Genomic DNA, 22,095 nt, shown 5'->3' on the forward strand with positions numbered 1-22,095 from the left:
ATGTTTGACAACCCTCTCACAAAAAAAAGTTTTCCTAATATCTAACCTAAATCTCCCTTGCCTCAACTTGAGGCCATTTCCTCTTGTTCTATCTCCAGCCACCTGACAGAAGAGACCAGCACCCACCTCACTACAACCCCCCTTCAGGTAGCTGTAGAGAGCGATAAGGTCTCCCCTCAGCCTCCTCTTCTCCAGAATAAACAGCCCTACTTCCCTCAGCCACTCCTCATAAGACTTGTGCTCCAGGCCCCTCACCAACTTGGTTGCCCTCCTCTGGACACGCTCCAGCAACTCAATGTCTTTTTTGTGGTGAGGGGCCCAAAACTGAACACAGTACTCGAGGTGTGGCCTCACCAGTGCCGGGTACTGGGGAACAACCACCTCCCTGCTCCTGCTGGCCACACTATTTCTGATACAGGCCAGGATGCCGTTGGCCTTCTTGGCCACCTGGGCACACTGCTGGCTCATATTCAGCCGGCTGCCAACCCCCAGGCACCCCCAGGTCTTTCTCTGCCGGGCAGCTTTCCAGCCACTCTTCCCCAAGCCTGTAGCGCTGCATGGGGTTGTTGTGATCCAAGTGCAGGACCCGGCACTTGGCCTTGTTGAAACTCATACAGTTGGCCTCAGCCCATTGATCCAGCCTGTCCAGATCTCTCTGTAGAGCCTCCCTACCCTCAAGCAGATCGACCCTGCCTCTAAACTTGGTGTCGTCTGCAGACTTGCTGAGAGTCCACTCAATCCCCTCATCCAAATCATCAATAAAGATATTAAACAGAACTGGCCCCAACACTGAGCCCTGGGGAACACCACTTGTGACCCGCTGCCAACTGGATTTCACCCCATTCAACACAACCCTCTGGGCTCATCCAGCCAGCCAGTTTTTTACCCAGCGAAGAGTACATTTGTCCAAGCATTGAGATGCCAGTTTCTCAAGGAGTATGCCATGAGAGACAGTGTCAAAGGCCTTGCTGAAGTCAAGGAAGATAACATCCACAGCCTTTCCCTCATCCATTAGGCAGGTCACTTGGCCATAGAAGATCAGGTTGGTCAAGCAAATTAGATTAGATTAGAGCAGTGCAGGCCCACTGCCATTCTGTGGGACAGAGTAGGGCCCAGGTGCTTGTACAAAATGGGAGCCAAACAAAGGGTTTTCTCTAAAGCTACTTTAGATTGGCGGAAATCCTCCCACTGATGGCAGTGGCCTCAGGATCAGACCCTGAATCTTTGCATCTTGCCTTGAACAAACCTGAGTCTTTTTGAACCTGGGGTCATCCGTGTTATCCTAAGAATTTGCCAGTATTCCCAGCCCTGAAATGATCTCTGCTTTCCTCCTGTCTGGTGGTTTCCCTCCCCAAGATAATTTTATCATGAAAGTCCTTTTCCTCTGTGTTTCCTGCAGGCACGGAGGGACTGCTCTGTGGGAGTCCACAGCCCCAGCCCCTTCTCCTGGGGTTGTGCAGGCTGAATTTGGTGGTGTTGCTCTGAGCTCCTTGGGGCAAGGACTCTTGGCTGCTACGTGCCAGTACTGGGCTTAGGCTCATGGAGTCTTGCTCGTGGCTGCTATTTCCTATTTCTTGGTCACTGCTTGGACTCATGAAAAAGTCAAGCAGAGCTTAGGGAAGGAAGAGGACCATGATGCACTCACCCTGACCAATTTCTTCTTCAGCAAATGCACAACCTTAACCAGCAATTCTTTGCTATTGAATCGGATGTTGTATTTTAATGGAGAATATAGTAACATCGCTCATTGCCATACATTTCCCATCATCAGTCTGAAATAGAAAACTGATTGATATGATCAGTATTTGACTGGCAAAGCTGTAATATCACCAGCTGAACCAGAAGCACTTTCAGCTCAATGGCAGAGTCCTTTCTTAATGTAGCTATACAATACTTCAAAAATATTTGCAATGGATTTATTTTCAGTTGGATCTAAATCCTACAGCAAACTCTAGATTTATTACCTCTATCGTGTGTAAAATACCTTCTTTATACGTCACATCAGCTTCCTTTCAAACCAGATGGTACTTACAGTTTATGGCATACTACATTATAGTCATTTACCATCATACATATTGTGTTCTTCCATGGCTTTAAATGTTAAAGGACACCTTTCTGCCCTATTTGAAAGGAAGGAGAGAGCAGAAAACCCATGTATTAGCAAAATTGCTGTCATTTATTTCATCACATCAAGGCAAGTATGGTTGAAATAACCAATCCATTATATGAGAGGTAATACATCTTTCATTATTTGCTGCTTGCTATGGCAAGCCATTGGCTCAGTGCATATAGACTTATGGATTTGGTACATGGAAAGCTATAATGAATGTGCAGTTGCGATGAGCAAAATTAATGATAATATTTACTGCTCTACAGCGATTGCTATATATCAACTGTTTCCCCCTCCCTTCCTATTTGCCCCCTTCTATACATGCAGGCAAATGTTCCATCTATTTAATTTCCATCCCAGCTATCACTCAGTAGCAAGCTACTCAGCTGGGGCTCCTACCCTTTAGCCGAACAGAAATAGAACAGAAAGCTGGGGCTCCTACCCTTTAGCATAACAGAAATAGAACAGAAACCTGAGGGAGGTTGGTTTGCCATGCCACTGTGCCTTCATGTCTTTGGCTGCTGTCATGCCTGTGTGTGAGGGCAGCTGCAGAAAGATACTGGCTGTGTACTTCTCTCTCCACCAACTATTTTAATCAAAATATATTGAATCAACTGGAGGATTTCTGGCTGTGCAAAGCAACAGTGAAATTTGGCATCAAATGTTTTGAACTATTGTAACAACATAATACCTTATACTAGTGTGTATATATTATGCTGTTTACATTTATTTCTATATCTAGACAGATAGATATAAAACAGTATACATAGAAGGTAGGTAGATAGCTAGACAGACAGACAGATATGTCGCTACTTCCTTAAAAAGCCAGCCAGTTGCAGCATCCCATAATAAGTCCCTTTATTTAGGCTCCTGCCCCATTCATTGCACCATCAGAATGGGCCATAAATGCACTGGATCAGCTGTGTCCTGTCCCACTTTGGGCAGGAGGAGGCCAGGACACCATGGGGACACAATAGGCTCCATCCCTGTGCTCCCCAGAGTTGGGGACAGCCCTTCTGCAGCTTCACAAGAGGGTTCCTTTGGCAACTCCTGGAAAGGCAGGGGTGGGCAGGGCAGCATGTCTGATGTCAAGGCTTGGGTGGCTTTCCTTGTGTGTCCTGATGTTCCTTTGCATGCGGCCTCTGAGGTTCCTTTTGAAGAAAAACAGAAATGTCCATGTGATGTCCAAGCCTAGCTCTTTACAGTCGCTTATTGACGCAACACGGCATGCTTGAGGTTTGGTGTTTATAGTTTCTGGACTCATTAACTACATGTTCAGGAAGTGAATCCATAAAACAAATTAACCCTGAGCAATGCATCAGTAGTCCCTACACTGCAGACATCATTCCTGTGTTCTTATTTTTGCTGTATGGACAGCAAGAGTACAATTCAGGACTCCTGAGCACAGGCCAGGACATGCTACTCCACATGCACATCCTAGGCAGTCGAGCCTGCACTAAATCACCTGCCCATTGGAAAGGGTCACCTGCCTGCTAAGTGTAACTCATTTCATATGAAGTACAACTAAATTCTGCATATTCTCTACTGGGATGTATCACACAGCCCTGATGACTGCCTGTGTCTTCTGCTTCTCCCGGAAATCTATCTGATCTTCTTTCCCACTTCAAAAAAAATCTTCTTTTTTTTTTTTTTTATTTAAAAAGGGAAGAAAAAAAAAAGAGCTTCCTCATCCCCTGTCCTCTAAGTCCCTGGGCAAGTTTGTATCTGCTTTTTTTTTTTTAAATTGTTGCTACTATTTCATTATATCATTATTTTCAGGGTTTGTAATGTTTCTCTAATCAAATTACCCTGGTTTTCTGAATGCTGAGTTGCAGATGCTTTATAAATATCATTATTCTGTTATTTTTAAATAGAAATGCTGTATGTTCACTTAAAGTCTGAGTGGTAAACCTCCTCTTAATTTGCCTCTCCACCTCTCAGCATTCCCCCATCAGCCACAGTAACTAAATGGGAGTTGCATGCATGCACCTTGGGGAGCAAAGCCCCATAAATATGCATACCCTGTAACCAATTTCTAAAGAGGAACAGCTTCGCTATTACAGTTAATTTCTCAAAATAACCAAAAGATAATGCGTCCAAATCTTCCTTTGGCTCTGCTTCTGTAACCCTTGTGACTTCAGTGCATTGCAGGTGCCTCATGGAAAGGCAGATCCCATTCTCCCTTGCATCTCGTTATGTCCTGATCATCGTCAGAGCATCAGGGCAAGACTGAACCTGATGGGGAATCCTAATAGCACAGGAGGACTATGCAAGCTTTCTGTCGTAGAAGCATGAAGCAAAAAATGGCAGAGCAGACACCTGGGTCCTTGAGAAACTTCTGTCTTCTGCCTATGGTGCTTGCCCTTGATCACAACCCCCCCTGAAAAAACGTGTTTCAGCATCTTAGCATACCCTCTTTCTAGATATGGGCATTTCTGTCTCAGTATTTCTGTATTTGCCAGAAGATCTTGATCAGGAGCAAAAGAAGTCATTCATGGCTCACTAGACCAGTGAGTGGTTGCAGCTTTTGACAGCATGACAAGTGAGTAATAACATGTTTTCACACGGTGGCCCCACGTGGTGTCCTCAGTGGCTGCATGCTGTACTAGAGATTCCCTGTCCCAGGGAATGACATGTAAAATGGGGTAGTTACGTGGTATTTCATAACCACTGCCTTTGGCTAAGGATGTGCATACAGTTAGGCTGGTCAGAACGTTTTCAAGCGCAAATAATTTTTAGCAAAAAGGGACAACTAGAACTAAAACAGCTTTTATTGTCAGTCTGTGTATCTTATATGCAACAAAGCAAGTTGGTTTTTAAGCACCAAACTCCCAATTCCTCCCTGAACCCTCCATTATGAGCATTTGGAGTTGGGGCTTTTGCTTCTAGTGGCTAAAATTTTTAAAAATCTACTTTGCTCTTATCAAAGCTGCAGAAGACAAGCACAGGTGCAAGTGGTCATCAGAGAATGGATGGATGACTACAATGTCCCCACAATGCCTAACACGGTGAGGGCCCCTCATCCGATTGACGTGTCTCGATGTGAAAGCCATAAATATATCAGATTATGATAAAACCCCTGGTTAGGCTTTGCGAGCAGCAGCGTGGAGTCCTGCTCACGCGGTTCTTGCTGTGGTCTGGACCGCAAGGCTGAACTTGAAAGATGGGGCTGCCAAAGCAGGCAGTGAGCAAGGATCTGGGTGAAGTCTTGCAGACGTTCCCAGTAGTCATCACGGCAGGGTTCCTGTCTGCCAGACATAAGAAACAGATTAAAATTACCCTGAATAGTCTATGATTATCTGATGCTGAGAGCAAAAATGTCTCTTCTAGGAAAGAAGAAAGCCACAGTCCCACTCAGGAGCCTGTAGGCTCTTACAAAGCTCTTACGACAGAGGCATGGGAATTGCTAATTAATCCTATGGAAACAAACCACTGTTATGGCTTCAGATCGATTTCGGTTTCCAGGCTAACCCCATTTCCCACTTGTTCCTAATTTTCTCAAGGAAGTTCCTCAGGGGGTGGCAGTGTACTTTTCAGGCTTGGCCTCAGCCTAAAGGTGAATGTTCCGAGAACTCTCAGCAAAATCAGCCTGGCTGTTTTATGATACGTGGGCATGAAGAGAAGCCAGCTATTCCTATTTGTTCTGGTTGCAGCTCCTCTGCCTTCATAACTCAAGAACAGCTGACGCTAGAAAATTTGAACTCAGCTTGTTTTATAGACCTCGGTGATGAAGGAGAAAACAGTTCATGTCTGAAGAAAATCAATTCAATATTTCTAGAGTTGGGAGCAATTAGATTTGAAGGCCAAATTTTGCTTTGAAATACAGCAGCGCAGCCCCACTGAAATGCTAGTCTGAGGACAGAACTCATCTTGGCACATTTTTTACATATTCATGAAGAAATTTGGTTTTCCTAGAATGTTAAACAGAGGTCAAAAGGAGGAATGTCAGATTTATTCTGCATGAAAGGCCCAGTTCCAGCTCTGATGCCAATCCATGGGCTGAAGTATAAATAATATGCATTCAGCATGGAGTAAATATCTCGGTCATGTCAATGGGAGGTTTGTGCAATGATCAGAAATAGGATTTGGCTGTGTATAGCAATTAACCTTTGCAGATAACTTTATTTATTCTGGACATACTTCTTGTATCTGGTATCGCTCGGTAAGAAAATATGCATACTATTCCATTTTCCATTCCTATTTTTCTCTGTTCCCCTTTTTCCTTCCTCTGTCTTTCTCCCTGCTCCCTGTCTTAGGGCATCTCCTTTGTCTTTCTTTCTCCCTTTCCTTCCTTAGAGCAATGCTGTAAGCCTGCTATCTGCAGGGGTCTCATACCTTCTGCATTCCAGAGCGTGGTAGTTAAAGAGTTAATGTTGCCATTTAGGGGTCAGTTAGGGGCCTCAACTTGACATGTTGGTGACAGTAGAGAGAGATAAACTTTCATTTTTTAGAAACCCAGAACACAAGTATAGATTACATCTCATCAAACTGTTGTGGGATCAGTCACATAAATCCATTGAGTGGGTTTGAACCAGCCTTTGACTTGAGTTTTTCACTGGGGGAATTTTGTTTCCTGTCAAGCTGAGCCCTTGTGTGAAATTCCACATAAATTCCACATAAAATTCCACCAAATCTGCCCCTTCAAATAAGCTGCTTGACCCAAGAAAATTCACTGTAAGCTCTAAATGGTTAAAGCGAACAGACGTGTTAAAACACCTTAAACTCGTAGCATATTTACAGAAAGCGGATTTTTCCAGCCCCTGCCCGTTACCGGATTGTCACATGCTGTATCAGGCAAACTGCAGATGAACAGCAGTTATGAAATAGTAGGAGTTTCCTACTCCTAAACCACCACAAGAAGCCTCCCCAAATGGCCCAGACATCCCGACATCTCGTGATGCAATTCTCTGCTTGGTCCAACAGCCGTGTGCCTCAGCAAGGCCCTCTGGGTCTAGCTGAGGTTGATGTGCCTACCAGGGCTCTCACCCACTCAGTTCAAGATGATTTTACCGCTTGTGAATTGGAGTCAGAGCAGTCAATCCTTATGCCTGAGCTAAGCTTCAGTTGTTGTGACATACATTTAGAGTTAAGCAAATGCGATTGTGGCTTCGCTTTGCATGAGCAGGCTTCCTTTTAAATGGATTTTATCTTCATAAGCTGTATGCCGTGCATACATGGTAGGAGATTTTGCCATATGTCGAGAAGATGCCTCCATATGAGACGATTTTGTCCAAGGTCTGTAATAGAGACTAACAAGAAGCCTTGCAAGTCTGGACTTACATCTCCTGTCCCAGTGGAGACCACGCTGTGTGGATACTTCAGACCACCTCAGCGCGCTCCATCTGACCCATGGTACTGTCTTTCTTGGGCAGCCTGTCTCCGTATTTTTTTCTAACTTCCAACAAATGAAAGACCTTGATATGTTTACTGGAAGAGGAGCCTAGACCTAAACTGTAGAAGATTGCATTTTTTTCTAATCTGTTTATCGATAAAAGGATGAACAAAAAACAAACTAGAAATATATGTGTATATGTTAATTAGAAATAATACTGATATGCCCAGCCTTATTCTGCCACAACTGCTGCTGTAGCATGCCTGTACCTGTGGGGACACAGAAGGGATGGCTTGTCAGTCTGGAGATTTCATCTTTGGACAAGAAGACTTCAGCATAATCATACACGCATCATGGAAAGACATGTAAATGTACACTGCCAGGAGTCTGCTAGGAATGGATTTGCATAACTGCCATCAGCAACTCTTATTCTGTGGAGGGTGAGTTTGATCATATTCATGCCTGTGAATGAATGAATGGGTGATTCATTTTTTTTTTTAACGGAGATTACAATTGGTTATTTTGTCCTACCATCTAAAAATATTATTCCGTTTCTCCCTTCCCCGTCTGTCCTCCCTTTCCTCCTCCCCCTCGCAATCAGTGTGTTTGTTTAAGGCTAGAAGCTCAACAGCGCTGTCTCAGGAGGGAGGTGTAGGGAGAAGCACACATTGACATGATCCTGTTAACGAACTGTGCTGCGGTGATGAGGCTGGAGCTTTGGAGGGTTTGGTCTGCGCTGCTGGCTTTAAGTGTGTCATAAAAAATAGAGTGCATTTAGCCTTGCAGCTTTCCAGGTACAGAGCCAGCCTCAGGAGGGCTCCAAGTTGGCAGTGCTTTTTGGGTTTCAGTAGGGAGAGACAAATCGCGTGAGCTGAGGGTCTGGTCTGTTGCTCTAAAGTGCCTACAAGATGGTCAAGCGTGCGTGTTGCCTGGGCCAGGAATCGAAAATGAAGGGCTAGGCGGGGCCTGCTCACCCCACAAACCCTGCTGCAGGAAGAGCCAGATGAACCTTTTCATCCATCCATCCATCCGTCTGTCTGTCCATCCATCCACCCATGTGGCTGGAGAGCTGTGATCCATGGGCTCTTTACCTCCATCTTTTGGGGAAAATTAACACGCTCTGGAGTTAAAAAGCCTCTGGGGAATCACACAGGACAAATTTTAGCCTGTTGTAGAAAAAGATCTGAATCTTTACTAAAACTTAAAGGATTTTAAAGAACAATTTCTACAGCAACCTGCTGGTTTCATCCCTGCTAAGATTTCCCCATGATTTTTCTCCCAGGCCCTGTATGGCAGCAAGTAGGACAACCCTGATGCTACATGCACCTGAGGCCTGGCCCCAGAGCTTGTGATGCCCTCTCTTTCTCACTAGACGATTGTTGTTCTGGAACCACAAGGGAGCAAGATATAAAACGCTTCCCTTTCAAGCAGCAATGAAGCAGAGCAGCTCTCTGCGAAGTGACTCAGCCTGCCCTTGGGCACATGTCTTTGGCTGCTCTTCCAGAAACCAAGAGGCAGAGCTTCCCAGCTGCACCCTTGCCCCTTCATCCCTGTCCCTGTCCCACACTTGCAGCAAGGTCTGTGATAGGCAGCGAGATAGAGCTGTTAAGTCAGTGCTACGCAGACAGTCCTCTTATATCAGAAGGGTCTTGTCAAGGGAGGTCGTGCTCTCCCTATGCCTCCAGGCCGCTGTGTAGGTGACTGGGCAATAAAGAATCAGTGAAAATCTCCTGCTCAGATTAAAGCTTGGTGTCAGTTGTTTTGGTTTCCAACAATTCCACATAATGTTTCATTTTAAAAAATAAACATTTCTTTTGTTTTCAGGGATCAATTTTAAAATAACTTGTAGAATTGTTGTCATCGTATTCACTTTTTTATCATGCTGTGCCAAGAGCGGCTGCTCCAGTGGTGAAAGAGTGTTTGTGTCCCACTGCTCCCGAGAGCCTGGTGAGCCAGCAGAGAGGAGCATGTCCTCTGCTTCGGTTCAGGGCTTAGCCTTCCACTGCTCCTTCTCCTCCTGTCTTCTGGAAATATCACATCTGGACTGACTCCAAACCTGAAAAGTTTTAACCCAGTTAAATAATTATTGTGACAGTTATGTGTCTCTTAAAACCACAGGCTTATTAGGGAACCATAATTTTGGTCCGTGCCTTAAGTACATTCTTCCCTTTTGCCATCTCTTCAGTCCTTTCTAAGCTATTCCACATACATTTTTAATATGTGCCAAAGATTTTACATATAAAAAGAGAGAAAGTTTGGAAACAGCACTGGATAAGTTAGGTAATATAATGTAATTTCAAGGAAAAAGTCTGGATATTTTTTTCCCCTTACATGGTATGTGCCACGTAGCTTGGAAGATCAGTCACTGCCTTGGACACATGCATAGTAGCTAGATGATTTTTCAAGACACATGCTGAAAAAATGAAGTAGCCAAGCCTGAGCCCGGTGCGAAGAGTTAGGCAGCCTTTGACTTCAGTTAGTTACTAAACCCAAAGATGAATCTGACTGTAGAAATTAAAAATGTGTCAGAAAAAAAAACCTGTAAAGCGCCCAAGGCACTGCTGATAAATATGAAACATTTGTGTCTTGCTAAATGTATTTTTTCATAATTACCAGTATATGGATTTGTATTGTTCAAAGCCCTAACAGTGAATCTCCTGTGATGGATGTGCAATAAAACAGGACTAATTGGAGGCATTAATTTAGACAGAGGCAGAAGTTGACATGGAGCTCTGAGGAAGAGATGCTTTATATTGTCATAGCAAGTACAAAGTGTTTGCCTGTAATTTGCAAGCTCAAATCACACCACCTTCACAAACAAATTGTTGCTAATTGTTGCTGTGTCATTTTTTCCTCTTTTTGTTTTATTTCTCTCCTGATAAATACCTTGGACCCAAGGTCATCGTAAGGAAATACTAGTAACGCAATAGAAATGTTGCTGTAGGTGCTGCTGTGTTTCTGGCAATGTAATTGACAGTGAATGAGCACGCAGGAACAGCTCCCAGCAGGGGCACTTTTGAATAGATATACACTAAATAAGCACGGCAGAATGGGAGAGTAGTGTATCTGCATAAAGAGCTGCATGCTGTACATGCCCTCAAAAATCTTCTGTGCTTTAAGCCTGGAACAGCAGAGTTACATGTTGATTTTGCTGCTCCCTCTGCTTTATCTGCCTGCTCCCACCCTGGTTCCAGCTCAGTAAAGTGTTGATCATGTGTGATGCTTCTGGCACATGGGTGATGCCACCGACATCAGATGGAAGCAGCTCTCGCTCCAGTGCCTTGCTGAGGCAGAGCCCAAAATGAGAAGTCAGATTCTGACTGCATCAAAATACAACCTTAGGCAGGTTTCTTGTTATCTTAGGCATTTCAGCCACTGACCTTGGTTTGTGCCAGATAACTTGTGTTTAGCTACTCTATATGAGTTACTGTTTGTGAATAATCTTGGGCCAAGCAGCTGTTTTCCATGTCTTTGGTATGCAAGTACTTGAGTTTTATTCAAATCTCCTATTTGACTGAAACACTGATTTCCAACAAACCAGGTAAAGGGGGGGATTAAGCACCCAAGCAGCGGTTGTGCTGAGCTGTCATGATAGCTTCAGGTGGCCACCCAGCACCCAGATTTGAAGAGAACAAAAGATGAGCTTCTTTGTTCCTTTGACTACTCCTTCCAGTTCTTAATGGCCATTAGTCTTCAGATTATTTCCTACTTCTCATTTGGTCATTGGTCTTCAGCTCACAGCCATGTTTTACTTCTGCTCGTTCCTTAATTGCAGAGGAGTTGTCCTGGATTTACACCGGTGCAGCAGAAGCCACCATATGTCCCAGTGGACTTTTCCTGACACTGCTATCAATGGTCCTGGAATTGGTCCCTCAAGCAAGCCTTCCATTATTTATTTCCATCCAGTCCTTTCAACTCATATTGAATGGGGCTGAAACTCAGCACTTTATCTTAAAATTATGTCCTTCATATAATGCTTCTTGATATTCCTTCCTCTCAGTGTCCTGACCTTTACTAAGGCTGTTGCTAATATATTCTCTTAGCCATGGTAGTTAATGCAAAGACTAATGTTCTCCTGCAGCTTTAACGCTGATATGCCACACTTAGTGCTCTGTATCCAAACAGAATTGCTTTCCAATATTGCACTTTACTGTGGGAATAATTTTACTGCTTGGGTACAATGACAGCTGAGAATGCTTAAAAAGAGAGAGAGAGGAAAGGGAAAATGTAATAAGGTAATAGTGTGACAACAAGACACTTATGTCAGTAGTATTGCATTTCATGGGAATGTAACATCTGACTGCCACACAGCTCTTCCAGCATCTGTCTGTTGAGGACCCAGAGTGATGTTTAATTGTAGTTCATTCAAAGCACTTGAACGGAAAGTTCTTTCTTTGTCATTAGCTCTGCTGCGCCCTAGTTTCAAGGTTATGTTTTGTATATTAATAAATTAAGTTCAGACCAAGGAAAGCTTGGATCAGAGCAGTGTAAGCAGTAAAACCACGTTATTAGCTATTTCAGAGATGGATTTGTCTTTCCAAATGCACCACTGGGTACGTCTGCACTTGCTTTGTTTCTGAGGCAACAACCCACAGCTGCATTTGAAGCTGGTTGCCGATGCATCAGGAAATCTCAAGCCCTCCCTGGGACCCAGGCAGTCACACGTACTAAGGGCAGTGCAATGACACCAGGCGCTACCACTGAGGCAGGCACTGCAACTACCAGAAATCGAATGTTCCCCTTACACGGCTGGCATTTCTGCACTTCCACCAGGAAAAAAATCAATAGCCTTCAAGATCAGAGCGGTCGGATCCCAGGGCTAGAGACACATGAGACACATCACACGGCAAAGCGTTAGGGCAAGCGCCTCAGGACTTTGCTCCCACCACACTTTCTCAGCAGGGCACATGGGGCTGCACGTTTACTGTTCGGGCAGGGTGTCCGAGCGCTTGGTGCTTGCTCTCGGTAGCCGTCCGGGGTTGCTGTGCAGCACTGCGTAGCCGCTGTGCTCCTGGAGGGGAGGTGGTGCGGGGAGAGGCAGGAGAACAGCCGCTCTCTGGTTTGCCTGCTGACTCCAGCCTCCACCAGCAGTAGCTGAGGAGTAAGTACCATGCATGGGGAACTGTGTAGTATTTCAGCCTGACTGAAATAAAATGAGGCTCCCAGTGTAGCTGCTGGAGGGGGAAGGAGAGAGGTAAGATGCCCACGTCGTATCACCAACAACATAACTGGTATTAACGAAACAGAAGTCAAGGATGAATGAACATTGAGGCTGCACTAACTTTCACATCAAGAGAAGATCCCTGAAGGGCTGTGTGCTGACAGGGCAACAGGGAAAATCTGGTACATTTAATCTCTTCACAAGGCTGCTCTGTGAATAATCAGAAGTTGTTAGGGTTGTCAGTCCAATTCCCTTCCAAAGTAAAATTAAGTGTGGAGGTGATGACATTTCAGGAATGGGTGAAGTAGATTCTCTCCTGAATGTAAGCAGTGGCAGGTTTAACCAGAAAGCAGAGACAAATAAAATATTTTATTTGTAAAGTACTGTGCGAATCATGCTGCGATAGGGGTTATGCTCATCATTATTACTATTATTCCAAACAGTGATTCTATGTTGATGGTGCAAAGAAGCACATATGACAGTGCCAGCCTGTCACGTTTAAGGCAGGATGAAACTCTAATGACCTAAGTCCAGTATAAACACTTAAACCATTGAATGTAAATGATGTTTCAGATATGCAATGTGTTCTTACAAAAAGGCAAGACCAACAGATGTTTGAAATAACATTCCGAAGTAGTGCACACATATTGGTAGTAGAATTTTTTTTAAAAAATGCAAATTTACATGTAAAAAGAGACCATCCACACAGAAAGGTGAAACATTTTACTTTGTTGTGTAACTGCATTTGTGCTGAATAAGAAATATGATTGCAGAAGTGAATGAACCGCAGAGTTGATAAAGCATATTTTTATAAAGTGAGATCCTCTTCCTAACTTCATACATATTTCCACTTGAATTACTGATCCCCTGACCAATCAAGTACCGCTGTATCACCATGTCATCTCACCCTTATGTTCTTTGTGTATGATATTGCATATGTCCACCTCTTGAATCTAATTCAGGAGCAGTAACACTGAGTGAAATACAAGTAGCAGAGTCCTGCTCTCATTAGCAGAAATTATATCCAGCTACTGCTGTGACCTTACGTAGAAGAACATACAATTTACAACACCAAGTTAGACCACCATTCCTTCCAGACCAATACTCAGCTTCAAAGGACGGCAAAAAATCCATAGCTCAATACCTGTGCAATCTTGCAATCCACCTAATGGAGCAAAAACCCCTTTCTTCATCTCTGCAGTGAGCAGCTGATATTTTCAAGAAGGGAATTTGATCCTTCCCTTTTATCTTTGTGTGTCCTAATGCAACATGCACTCCTGACACTCTTGAGTTTCAGGCATGCACCTCCATTTTTTGCAGGCTGTGGAGGGGCTTCACTGGCGCCCATCAGCAGATCTCCTTGAAGTGCAGCTCACGGAGCACCCATGTGGCTCAGTGCAGCTGGGCCATGATGAACATCCAGGTTATTCTGAAATTAGCCTTAGCTGAAGCCATGTTCAACTTAGGACAGCTAAGAGGCAATACAAACTTTTGTTCCAGAAGCCAAAAGAAAGCTGTCACTAGTCTGTAGGAAGGATGAACAGAAATGAAAACTAACAGCTCACTTCTTTCCCTAGCAACCTTACATCCACTCCCGAGGCTTTGCTAGCCCTGTATAATCCAGTAGATAATGCAAGCAGCACGTTACAGCCTTTCTGGCTGATTTAGATGTAACCTCACCTCCTCGGGCTGTGCTCACAGGAGAAAATCTGGACATGGAAACTCACTGCCTTTTATAGCCCAAGTCCACCTTGGGAATTATCCCATTCAGTTGTGACCCTTCGTACCCCCAAACCAGTAGCCAGTCCCCCATACTGGAAATGCTGACTCCCTTGATCCTGACCTCGTTTGGTTCTCACTTGCCCAGATGATAAAATGAGATGGTGAATAACCGCACAAGCCCCCCCACCGCCCTACCCCCCCGCCATTTACTCACTCCAAGGCACGGTGTCCCTTTTCCTTCAGCTGGGCAATGGCCAAAAAATCAGAGTAAAGCTTTGCTGCAGGTAAATAGAATAGTTACTTTCTAATTGTGTGTTACTTGCTCACATAACAAATCAATACAATCTCCTCATTACAAGCCCTCATTGGAGATCAAGCACAAGGATAACCAGGCACTTGGAGGTAATAATCTATTTAAAGGGGGCATAAGTAATAGATCAGCCAAATTACTTTCAGTGAACAGATGAAATGACTGAAATACCTTCAGGGTTTGTAGAAGTTAGTCAGCCTATGCATAACTGTAACATACCTTCCAGCCTGCAGTTATCAACATTTCTGTGCCTTTTTGCAAGTAGAGAAAAAAGGTCTGCATCGTTGAAGCAGAGAGATCCACAAGTAGGGTGCTCTGCTCTGCCTCCTTGCCAGTTGTCATACAGCATGTTACAATATTTGATATTAGCCGTGAATCAGAAGTTACTGGGAAAGACAGACAGAGGAATAGACAACTTGTTCCTATAAATGTTTCCTTAGAAAAGACAAGCTAAAAATGACTGTGCTGTAATGAAGGAGTATCCGGAGTCTAGAATAAGTGTCCTTGATTGATAGGTAAGTCGGTGTAAATTACTTAGAGCTGGAGGCTTAGTCCTGAAGAAATTAGGTTTGGAAAAGACATATCATCTGGTGCTGGAATCAAAAGCCTCTGACTTGGTTACCTCCAACTGCAAGTGGGAGGATTTTGAAACAAGTGCAGCAGGTCTAGGAGCTGTGATTTTTTGGAAAAAGGCTTATGCATGAAGAAGCAGCTCCTACTCCCTCATGCTACCTGCCGCTTTCCAGTTCAGCAGGCGCCAGACGTCTTGCCTTGCAGGGGTCAGGCGCAGATGATGGGTAGCCTGCTGTTTCTTTGGGAGGCAGCAGCTCCTAGCTTCAGCTGAATTAGTGCTTGCCCACTTACCCTTCCTAATGCATTACCATGGAAAGGCTGCTGGGCCCTGCTCTAGTCCACTCTTCATGCCAGTGAAGTGTTGCTCTCTAAGGCTTGTTGTCTGGTGTTCGGTAGAAACTGGTTCTGAATCTCCAGAGCAGTGGGATTTCCTCTCCTGGAAAGTATCGCAATACAGAGACTACATTTCACCTTTTCAAACATCACTTTTCTTTATCCCTTTACTTTACTAAACAAATCCTTGGTTTGCTTTATGATGATGCCATCTAAATAGAGAGAGGGATATGAGGTGGGATTCATCTCACCTAATATTCATCACCTGAAAGCTGGACATCTAGTTAAAGCTCATCATCTTCTATGTGACGTGTTTTGCTAATGGCAAGAGAGGAGCCTCGCTGGGGTACTAGTCAACCTGTGGATGGGTGGATTGCCTGCCAGAGCCACAGCTACCTTAGACTAAGTATGTAACTTTTGCGTATCTGAAGTTACTCACTGTTTTGGGGAGTTGTCAGAAACCTTTTTAAGATGGCTTTGAATCCTCCTTTTCCCCTTCTTATTGCTGCTTGTGAAATGGATACCCTTGCTTGAGTCAGCATCCATGACACCAGCTACGTCCTCTCTTTGGCAAGATCCTATTTTAAGCTTTCCATCAGAGGCCACAGCTATTTGTGTCATTGTCAAAACTCTTCAAAAGGTCCGGTAACATTGATGGTACGTCTCTTAGAAGCCAAAGGTTCTGCAGTAACACAAATAGGATCAGCAGCACTAAGTGCAGGTGAAAGAAAAGCCAGCTGCACATCCTTTCTGTCTCCCTTGGCAACAGCATCCTGCCAACAAAAACTGCTGCCAAGTAAAGGCTGGAAAGGAAGGGATGTGCTTTTGCAAAGCTGGGTCTGGACAAGCTTTGTGTGAGGGGGGAGCTGTCAGACCAAGACACACTCGTGTGCTTTTAAAATTATTTTTGTTTGTTCCATGTGTTTTTGGACAAGGGGATGCACAGAGCCTCTGTCCTTATAAAGAGTTTTCATCTGAAATTCCAAACAACAGTCTCTGCAGTTTTGAGCTGTATGTTTCCATCCATGACAGCACACAGGGAAGAAATCTGTGGTGAGTTACTACTTACAGATGTGGCGAATCCTCCAGCAAAGGTTAAAATACGTGGCATGGTTCTCTTGTTACACCAGCTGCAGCTCCATGCTAAATCATTTTTTCAGCAGCAAGTTCTTAATCAGCCCTGAGTTCTAGAAACTGCTAAACAAGCTGATATTTGTAAGGACCGATTTTTTTTTTTAATTTTTTTTTATAATGCACTAAATATCTTTATTTAGAAAAACCTTCAGACTGGAAACAGTAAGGATGAAAAGTGAACTGCAAATGGCAGGGAGAAAAGGAGCATCAGCAAGAGAAAGCAAAAATGCAAAAACAGATCTAAGATTATTATTTGTACTCTGCCTTTCCATGTCCTCCACAAAATGATCATGGCTGTGAAAACAGAGCTTGTGTAACTACGGGTAAAATATACTTGTGATATAATATATGCACCTGCCTAGCCTTCCTGATAGGGACTTCAGTCCCCAAAAATCACCACTGGGGTCACTGTCGGAGGCCCTGTAGCTGTTAGTGCTGCCGAATCCCAAACCTGTTGTCACAGCATCGTTCCTTTCTGATTTGGCCACAGTGTCAAAAAAGAAGTCTGGCTGCAACGTGCTTGTATCCAAGGCCTGAAAAAAAAGAGGATCTTCTCACCTGGTATGGTAAGAGAGAAGAAGGATCTGGCTTTTCTCTCTAGCAAAATATTAGGAATTAATTTTGTGAGGAGCCCATATAACAAATTAACTGCTTAGGTTGTTGCAGCAGCCCTGGATACAGCAAAGACTCTGAATCAAAGACTGAGTCATGGGGATTGCCCTCTGACTCCTGGGGGATTCCTACACTGCTCTCAAGAAGCCCCCAACTTGTTGCTCTCTTAACATTTCCCTGGGCCTTTTGAGGGATTGGTAGCTGGCTGCACAGGGCACATTTTTGTGGTCTTCGGGCAGTGTGTTCTTCCAGACACCCAGCTGTGCCAGAGAGAAAGAGAGAAACAGAAAAAAGAAGAAATGGAAGAAGGGAGGCAGGATTATGACTCTAGGAATCCCAGGTTCTGTGGACTTCTTTATGGTTACAAAGTAGAAATTGCCCAGTCACCACTGAGGAGTGAAAAAATAAAATATAGAACATGCATTTCAATGCCAGGGAAGGAGAAGGAGAGAAGAAGATCACTATTTCATTCCCCGTATTTTCCTCTGACAGGAATATTAATATCATTAGACATAATTGAATGAAGAGGAAAGTCTGGTGGAGGTACAGAGGCAGGAGGTAGATCTGTAAAATCCATACACACACAAAAAGCCTAACGCTGCATCGGAGGGAGGGCACTCTGCCTTGAAACAGGGACTGAACACAAGGGCATGCAGCTGGGGTGCTTGTTGCTGTTTTGTTCCCAGAAAACGAGAACTGCCAGCAATCCTCTGGCATCTGAATAGACCCGTGTCAGACAAACTGTATCTGGACTTGATGGGAAACCAAGCTGGAATACCAAGCAGCCCTTCGATCTGCTGGCAGAGAGGGGGACTGGCTCAGTAAGTGATCTTGCCTTGCAGTTGCAAAGGTACTCCATAAAGGAGCGAGCCCTCTCGCTGCACAGCCCTGCAAGACACGCCTGCCTGGGCTGTCTCTGTCCTCATTCCTCCAAACCAGTTCCAACAATAACAGCAACTCTTGCGAGCAGCTGCCTCGTTAGGGAGAAGATGTGTTTTTCCTTTTTCTACTGAGGGATGAAGCTTCCAGATCTGTGTGATGGGAGCAGGTGAGGATGTCTGCTGACAAGTCCAAATGATATTTTCAGGTAAGTGATTACCTTGAACAAGCAGCTAGAGTCAGGCTCCTTCTTGTTATTACCCTCCTCTCAGTAATTACTGTTGTCCTAGATTGTCAGTAAGCCTTTTCACAAGGTTCAACAGCTTGGATGTCTGTATATATTTAGCTGAATCAGGGATCTGAAGCATTTCTACGGCACCTATTCCCATAGTGTCTGTGAGTCTCTAGTGCAGTGTGAGAATGGATTGCAAGCTGCCTGCTCTGTGCCTACACGACACTGTCCTATTTGTCTCACCCATTGTTTAACTCCCTGGAGGACCAGAAATGAATTTTGATTCACAGGCTCGCTCTCTTGAAGTCTGTGATGGAAGTGCATCTTAGAGACAATAATAGTGTTCTGCAAGGTTTTTATATCATTAAAGGACCGGGACATCTTGCCACATGAAAACTGTAGCTGCCGTTACTGTTGTTGCACAGGGAGTGTCTGTGAGTACTGCTTAATTTGCGTTTGTACATGTGATTTCCAGAGCTTCTGCTGATACTGTTTTATGTTACTGCAAATAGAGCTGTTACTCCATGTGTCTCATTCCCTGCATTTTAACAAATACCTTGTGTATTGAAGTTGGGGTTGATCACCCTGCCTAATACTTACAAGGGAAAACAGACAATAACTTGTAAGGTAATATCTGGGAGTTCTGGCATGACAGCCACTGATGGACAGGCAGGGAAGAGAAATTTTCTGTGCAGAGTAACCTGCTTCTTCTCTCAGTTCTGCCACCAATCACAGAGATGAAATTTGCTTAACTCTTTGTTTGTACAAAGGCTGCTTTGTTGTGAGTGAAAATCATACTGCTTTGACAGATTACAAAGAAATGACCGTAACAAAAGTAGTAATATATACTTTCTGCACAGTTTCCATCTATTAAAGATTCATTTTGCTCCCTGTAACGTTTTAGGTTCGCCGAGAGACACATGAGAAGTTAGTAGTGTCATGAAGAAAGCTTTTGTTACAACAATAACGAAAGCTGTTGCTTTGAACTGGTGTTGCACAACCTTCTCTCACTATTAGTTAGTCACAACTGTTGGAAGCATGGTGAGGCTTCAGCATCACGTACAGCGCCCATGTGCACCCAAGCCCTGGGTCTGTAGATAAGGGGTCCTTTGTAGGACGCTCCCTTTGCTTCCCCTGCCCATGGCAGACTGAAACAATGAGTCCAGCAGTAGGCCTCTGCACAAAAAGCTCTTCCCGGCTTCCTAGAGCAAAAGTGTTTGCCAAGTACTGCTCAGGGCAGCTCTGTTTGTCTTGCTGCAAGGTCCAAGGTAGTAGAGGCCAGAAGGGGTCAAACGCCAGACTGAGCTCGTTGTGCATATTCATTTGCTGCAGAGAACGTGAATGTGCAGCTCAAAAGTTTCCACTGTATCTCTGGCAATTAGGACTTGGTCCAAAGCCCGCTGAAGTCATTGGGAACCTTTCCACGGGCTTTAGATCAGAAGTTACATAAGTTCATGTTGTTTAAAGGGGGTGCCCCAGGGAGGCTGAACGCGTGAGCTGACTCGACAGCCACATGCCTGCTCTGCCACGTCATGCAAAAAGGCTGTTCTCGAAGTGCTCATGAAGTGTCCCGTGCAGCAGCAGGCGGCATTAACTCCTAAATGAAGCCTTTTCATGTAGTCCTCTGCCAGGACCTGGCTCCTAGCAGGGGGTCCCAAGGTCCTGGGATAAAACAGTCAAAGAACGTCAGCTGCTGGGCCCTGAATCCCTTTGTTTTTCTGGTTTGGAGAGCGGCAGTTCTGCCTCCTGCATGCAAATAAGAGGGTCGTGAGGACGTTCCCAAACGGTAGGACCCTGCGGATCTCATAGTCTGGGAAAGCAAAATATTCCTAATCCCAGACTTTTCTGAGACTCGCTGAGGACATCAACCGCAGTCTTTTAAAACATTGCTGTAAAGGAACTCCTTCATTTTCTTCACATATACAACTGTACATGCTGTTTCTAGACTTCTCATGTGAGTGTACAATGGGAAGAATCACTGCAGGGAGATCCTGTTGAGATTTGAACCATCGCACCATGTTGTCAGGAAGGAGTTTTTATGGCTAAATGCACATCGGCACCCTCTGCGTACACTCTGCTGTCACTCTGCTGTGCTTCATCCTTGAGTTAATTCATTTTGCACTTAATATTCCCTTCTTGGTGCACTACACAGGACCACAGGATGACACAGTTAATGTCACAGAGATGTCAGGTCAATCAGCCTTCTCATTAGGGTTGAATGGTTTTAATGTAGTCATAAAATTAGACTCCAAAATTGGGAATTAGACACACAGCATTTAAAAGTCCAACCAGTTTGACCCCTTCTGAGCATGAGCTCCTACACCTTAGAAATGGCCCCTTATGGAAAAAGTTAATGGTGTGAACTGACCTGTGAACATTTAATTGATTATTATTATTTGCTATAATGTGCTTACATCAGTCTGTACTACCATTATGCCAGCAGATAGTAAGGACTGCCAGTCCTTACCCCAAAGAGCTCATGCCCTAAGTAAGATCAGTCGTAAAGAGTCTTAGGCAGCCAAAACTGAAGGATTTTGGCAAAGAGCTGCAGGACTGTGCTTTGAACTGACCAAGAGCATCTGCTATGTACCATCTCACCTGGGATATCAATACTTTGGCCATGACAACTTGATAGCAACCAGAAGGTTTCCCTTCAGTGGTAGTCTGATTGAGGGTAAGCTGAGGCCCTGGGGGACGATTGGCATCGTACCTACCGTGGCCCCTTTCTCAGTGCGGGTGCATTTGTGAAGCAGAGACAGAGGTTGGGAAAAGAAGAAATTTGAAGGGGTTGGTTAAGTCCATTTCTGTGACAAATGCCTCCTGCGCCTTAGTAGAGAAATTCAGAATATCATTTTCCTAGGCTTAAGCCAAAGTTGCCAAACAGGCCAGTCTAATATCAGGGACCTCAGTACAAGTCCCACGTTGTAAGATGTTGCATATTCTCAAGCAATAGAAAAGTAAGCGGGAGCTCTGGGCAATCAGATGACCGCAAATCCAGCCAGAGCATGCTTAGGTGATGATGCAGAACATCTGAAAATACTGATTCCAGCTTTACTTCTGCTTTCCAGTTGGCTGTTGGTCAATTATAAAGCCAATTAATTCTATTTAAAAGGGCCAGCAAAGCCCACTGTGAAGTCCTTATTATCAGCTGGTTCTCCCTAAATATACAGCACTGGCTATTTTTACAATGAGCTACTAAGCTGAATATTTTTTCAGTAGTTAGGGGCACAGATTAGCTCTGGTTGTCACTGAAGGAGTTACTGTGGTCCATTCAACCAGTAAAAATAAATCCTAAGAAGCTGTAGCTTATGGGGCTACGGTGGCTCTGCAGGGGCTGTTAAAGGGAGTCTAGCAGATGAGCAAAACCTGACTACCACAGCCTGAGACAGCCAAATGTCATGGGGGTTATTGTTTATTGTCAGATAAATTACTTCTGATGTAGTATTTATTTCCTTTGAATAATTATTCATACTTTACAAGCCACCTCAAGGTACTAGGTAAATGCATCTGGCTTCCCGTGCCTGATGTGGGGTGATCTGCTACCAGAACAGACTGCCCCAGAGAGATTATAAATCTTTATAGCAGCAAGCTTCTGATTTATCAGTATTTCAAGAAGTGGAAACGGATACTAGGTAGGTTTTTAGCTAGAGATCAGGGTTTCTGACCCCAGGGCACAATATGCAGAAAAGCTGACAAC

General features: G+C 44.3%; 1 protein-coding gene across 3 annotated transcripts in view; it reads left to right on the top strand.

Annotated features, from left to right (window-relative positions):
* Positions 1 to 22,095, top strand: part of TMEM108 (transmembrane protein 108) — a 173,426-nt gene that overhangs the window by 137,053 nt on the left and 14,278 nt on the right. Inside the window, exon 1 of one of the 3 annotated variants that reach the window (XM_075055080.1) lies at positions 18,095 to 18,374. The exons of the other annotated variants lie outside the window; for them this stretch is intronic. Within the exon in view, the coding sequence (XP_074911181.1) occupies positions 18,362 to 18,374 (13 nt within the window). The 5' untranslated portion in view covers positions 18,095 to 18,361. Of the gene's footprint in view, positions 1 to 18,094; positions 18,375 to 22,095 lie in introns of those variants that run through there. 3 annotated transcript variants of the gene reach the window in all.

This window comes from Buteo buteo, chromosome 2, assembly GCF_964188355.1.
Source record: "Buteo buteo chromosome 2, bButBut1.hap1.1, whole genome shotgun sequence".
Taxonomy (NCBI): Eukaryota; Metazoa; Chordata; class Aves; order Accipitriformes; family Accipitridae; genus Buteo; species Buteo buteo.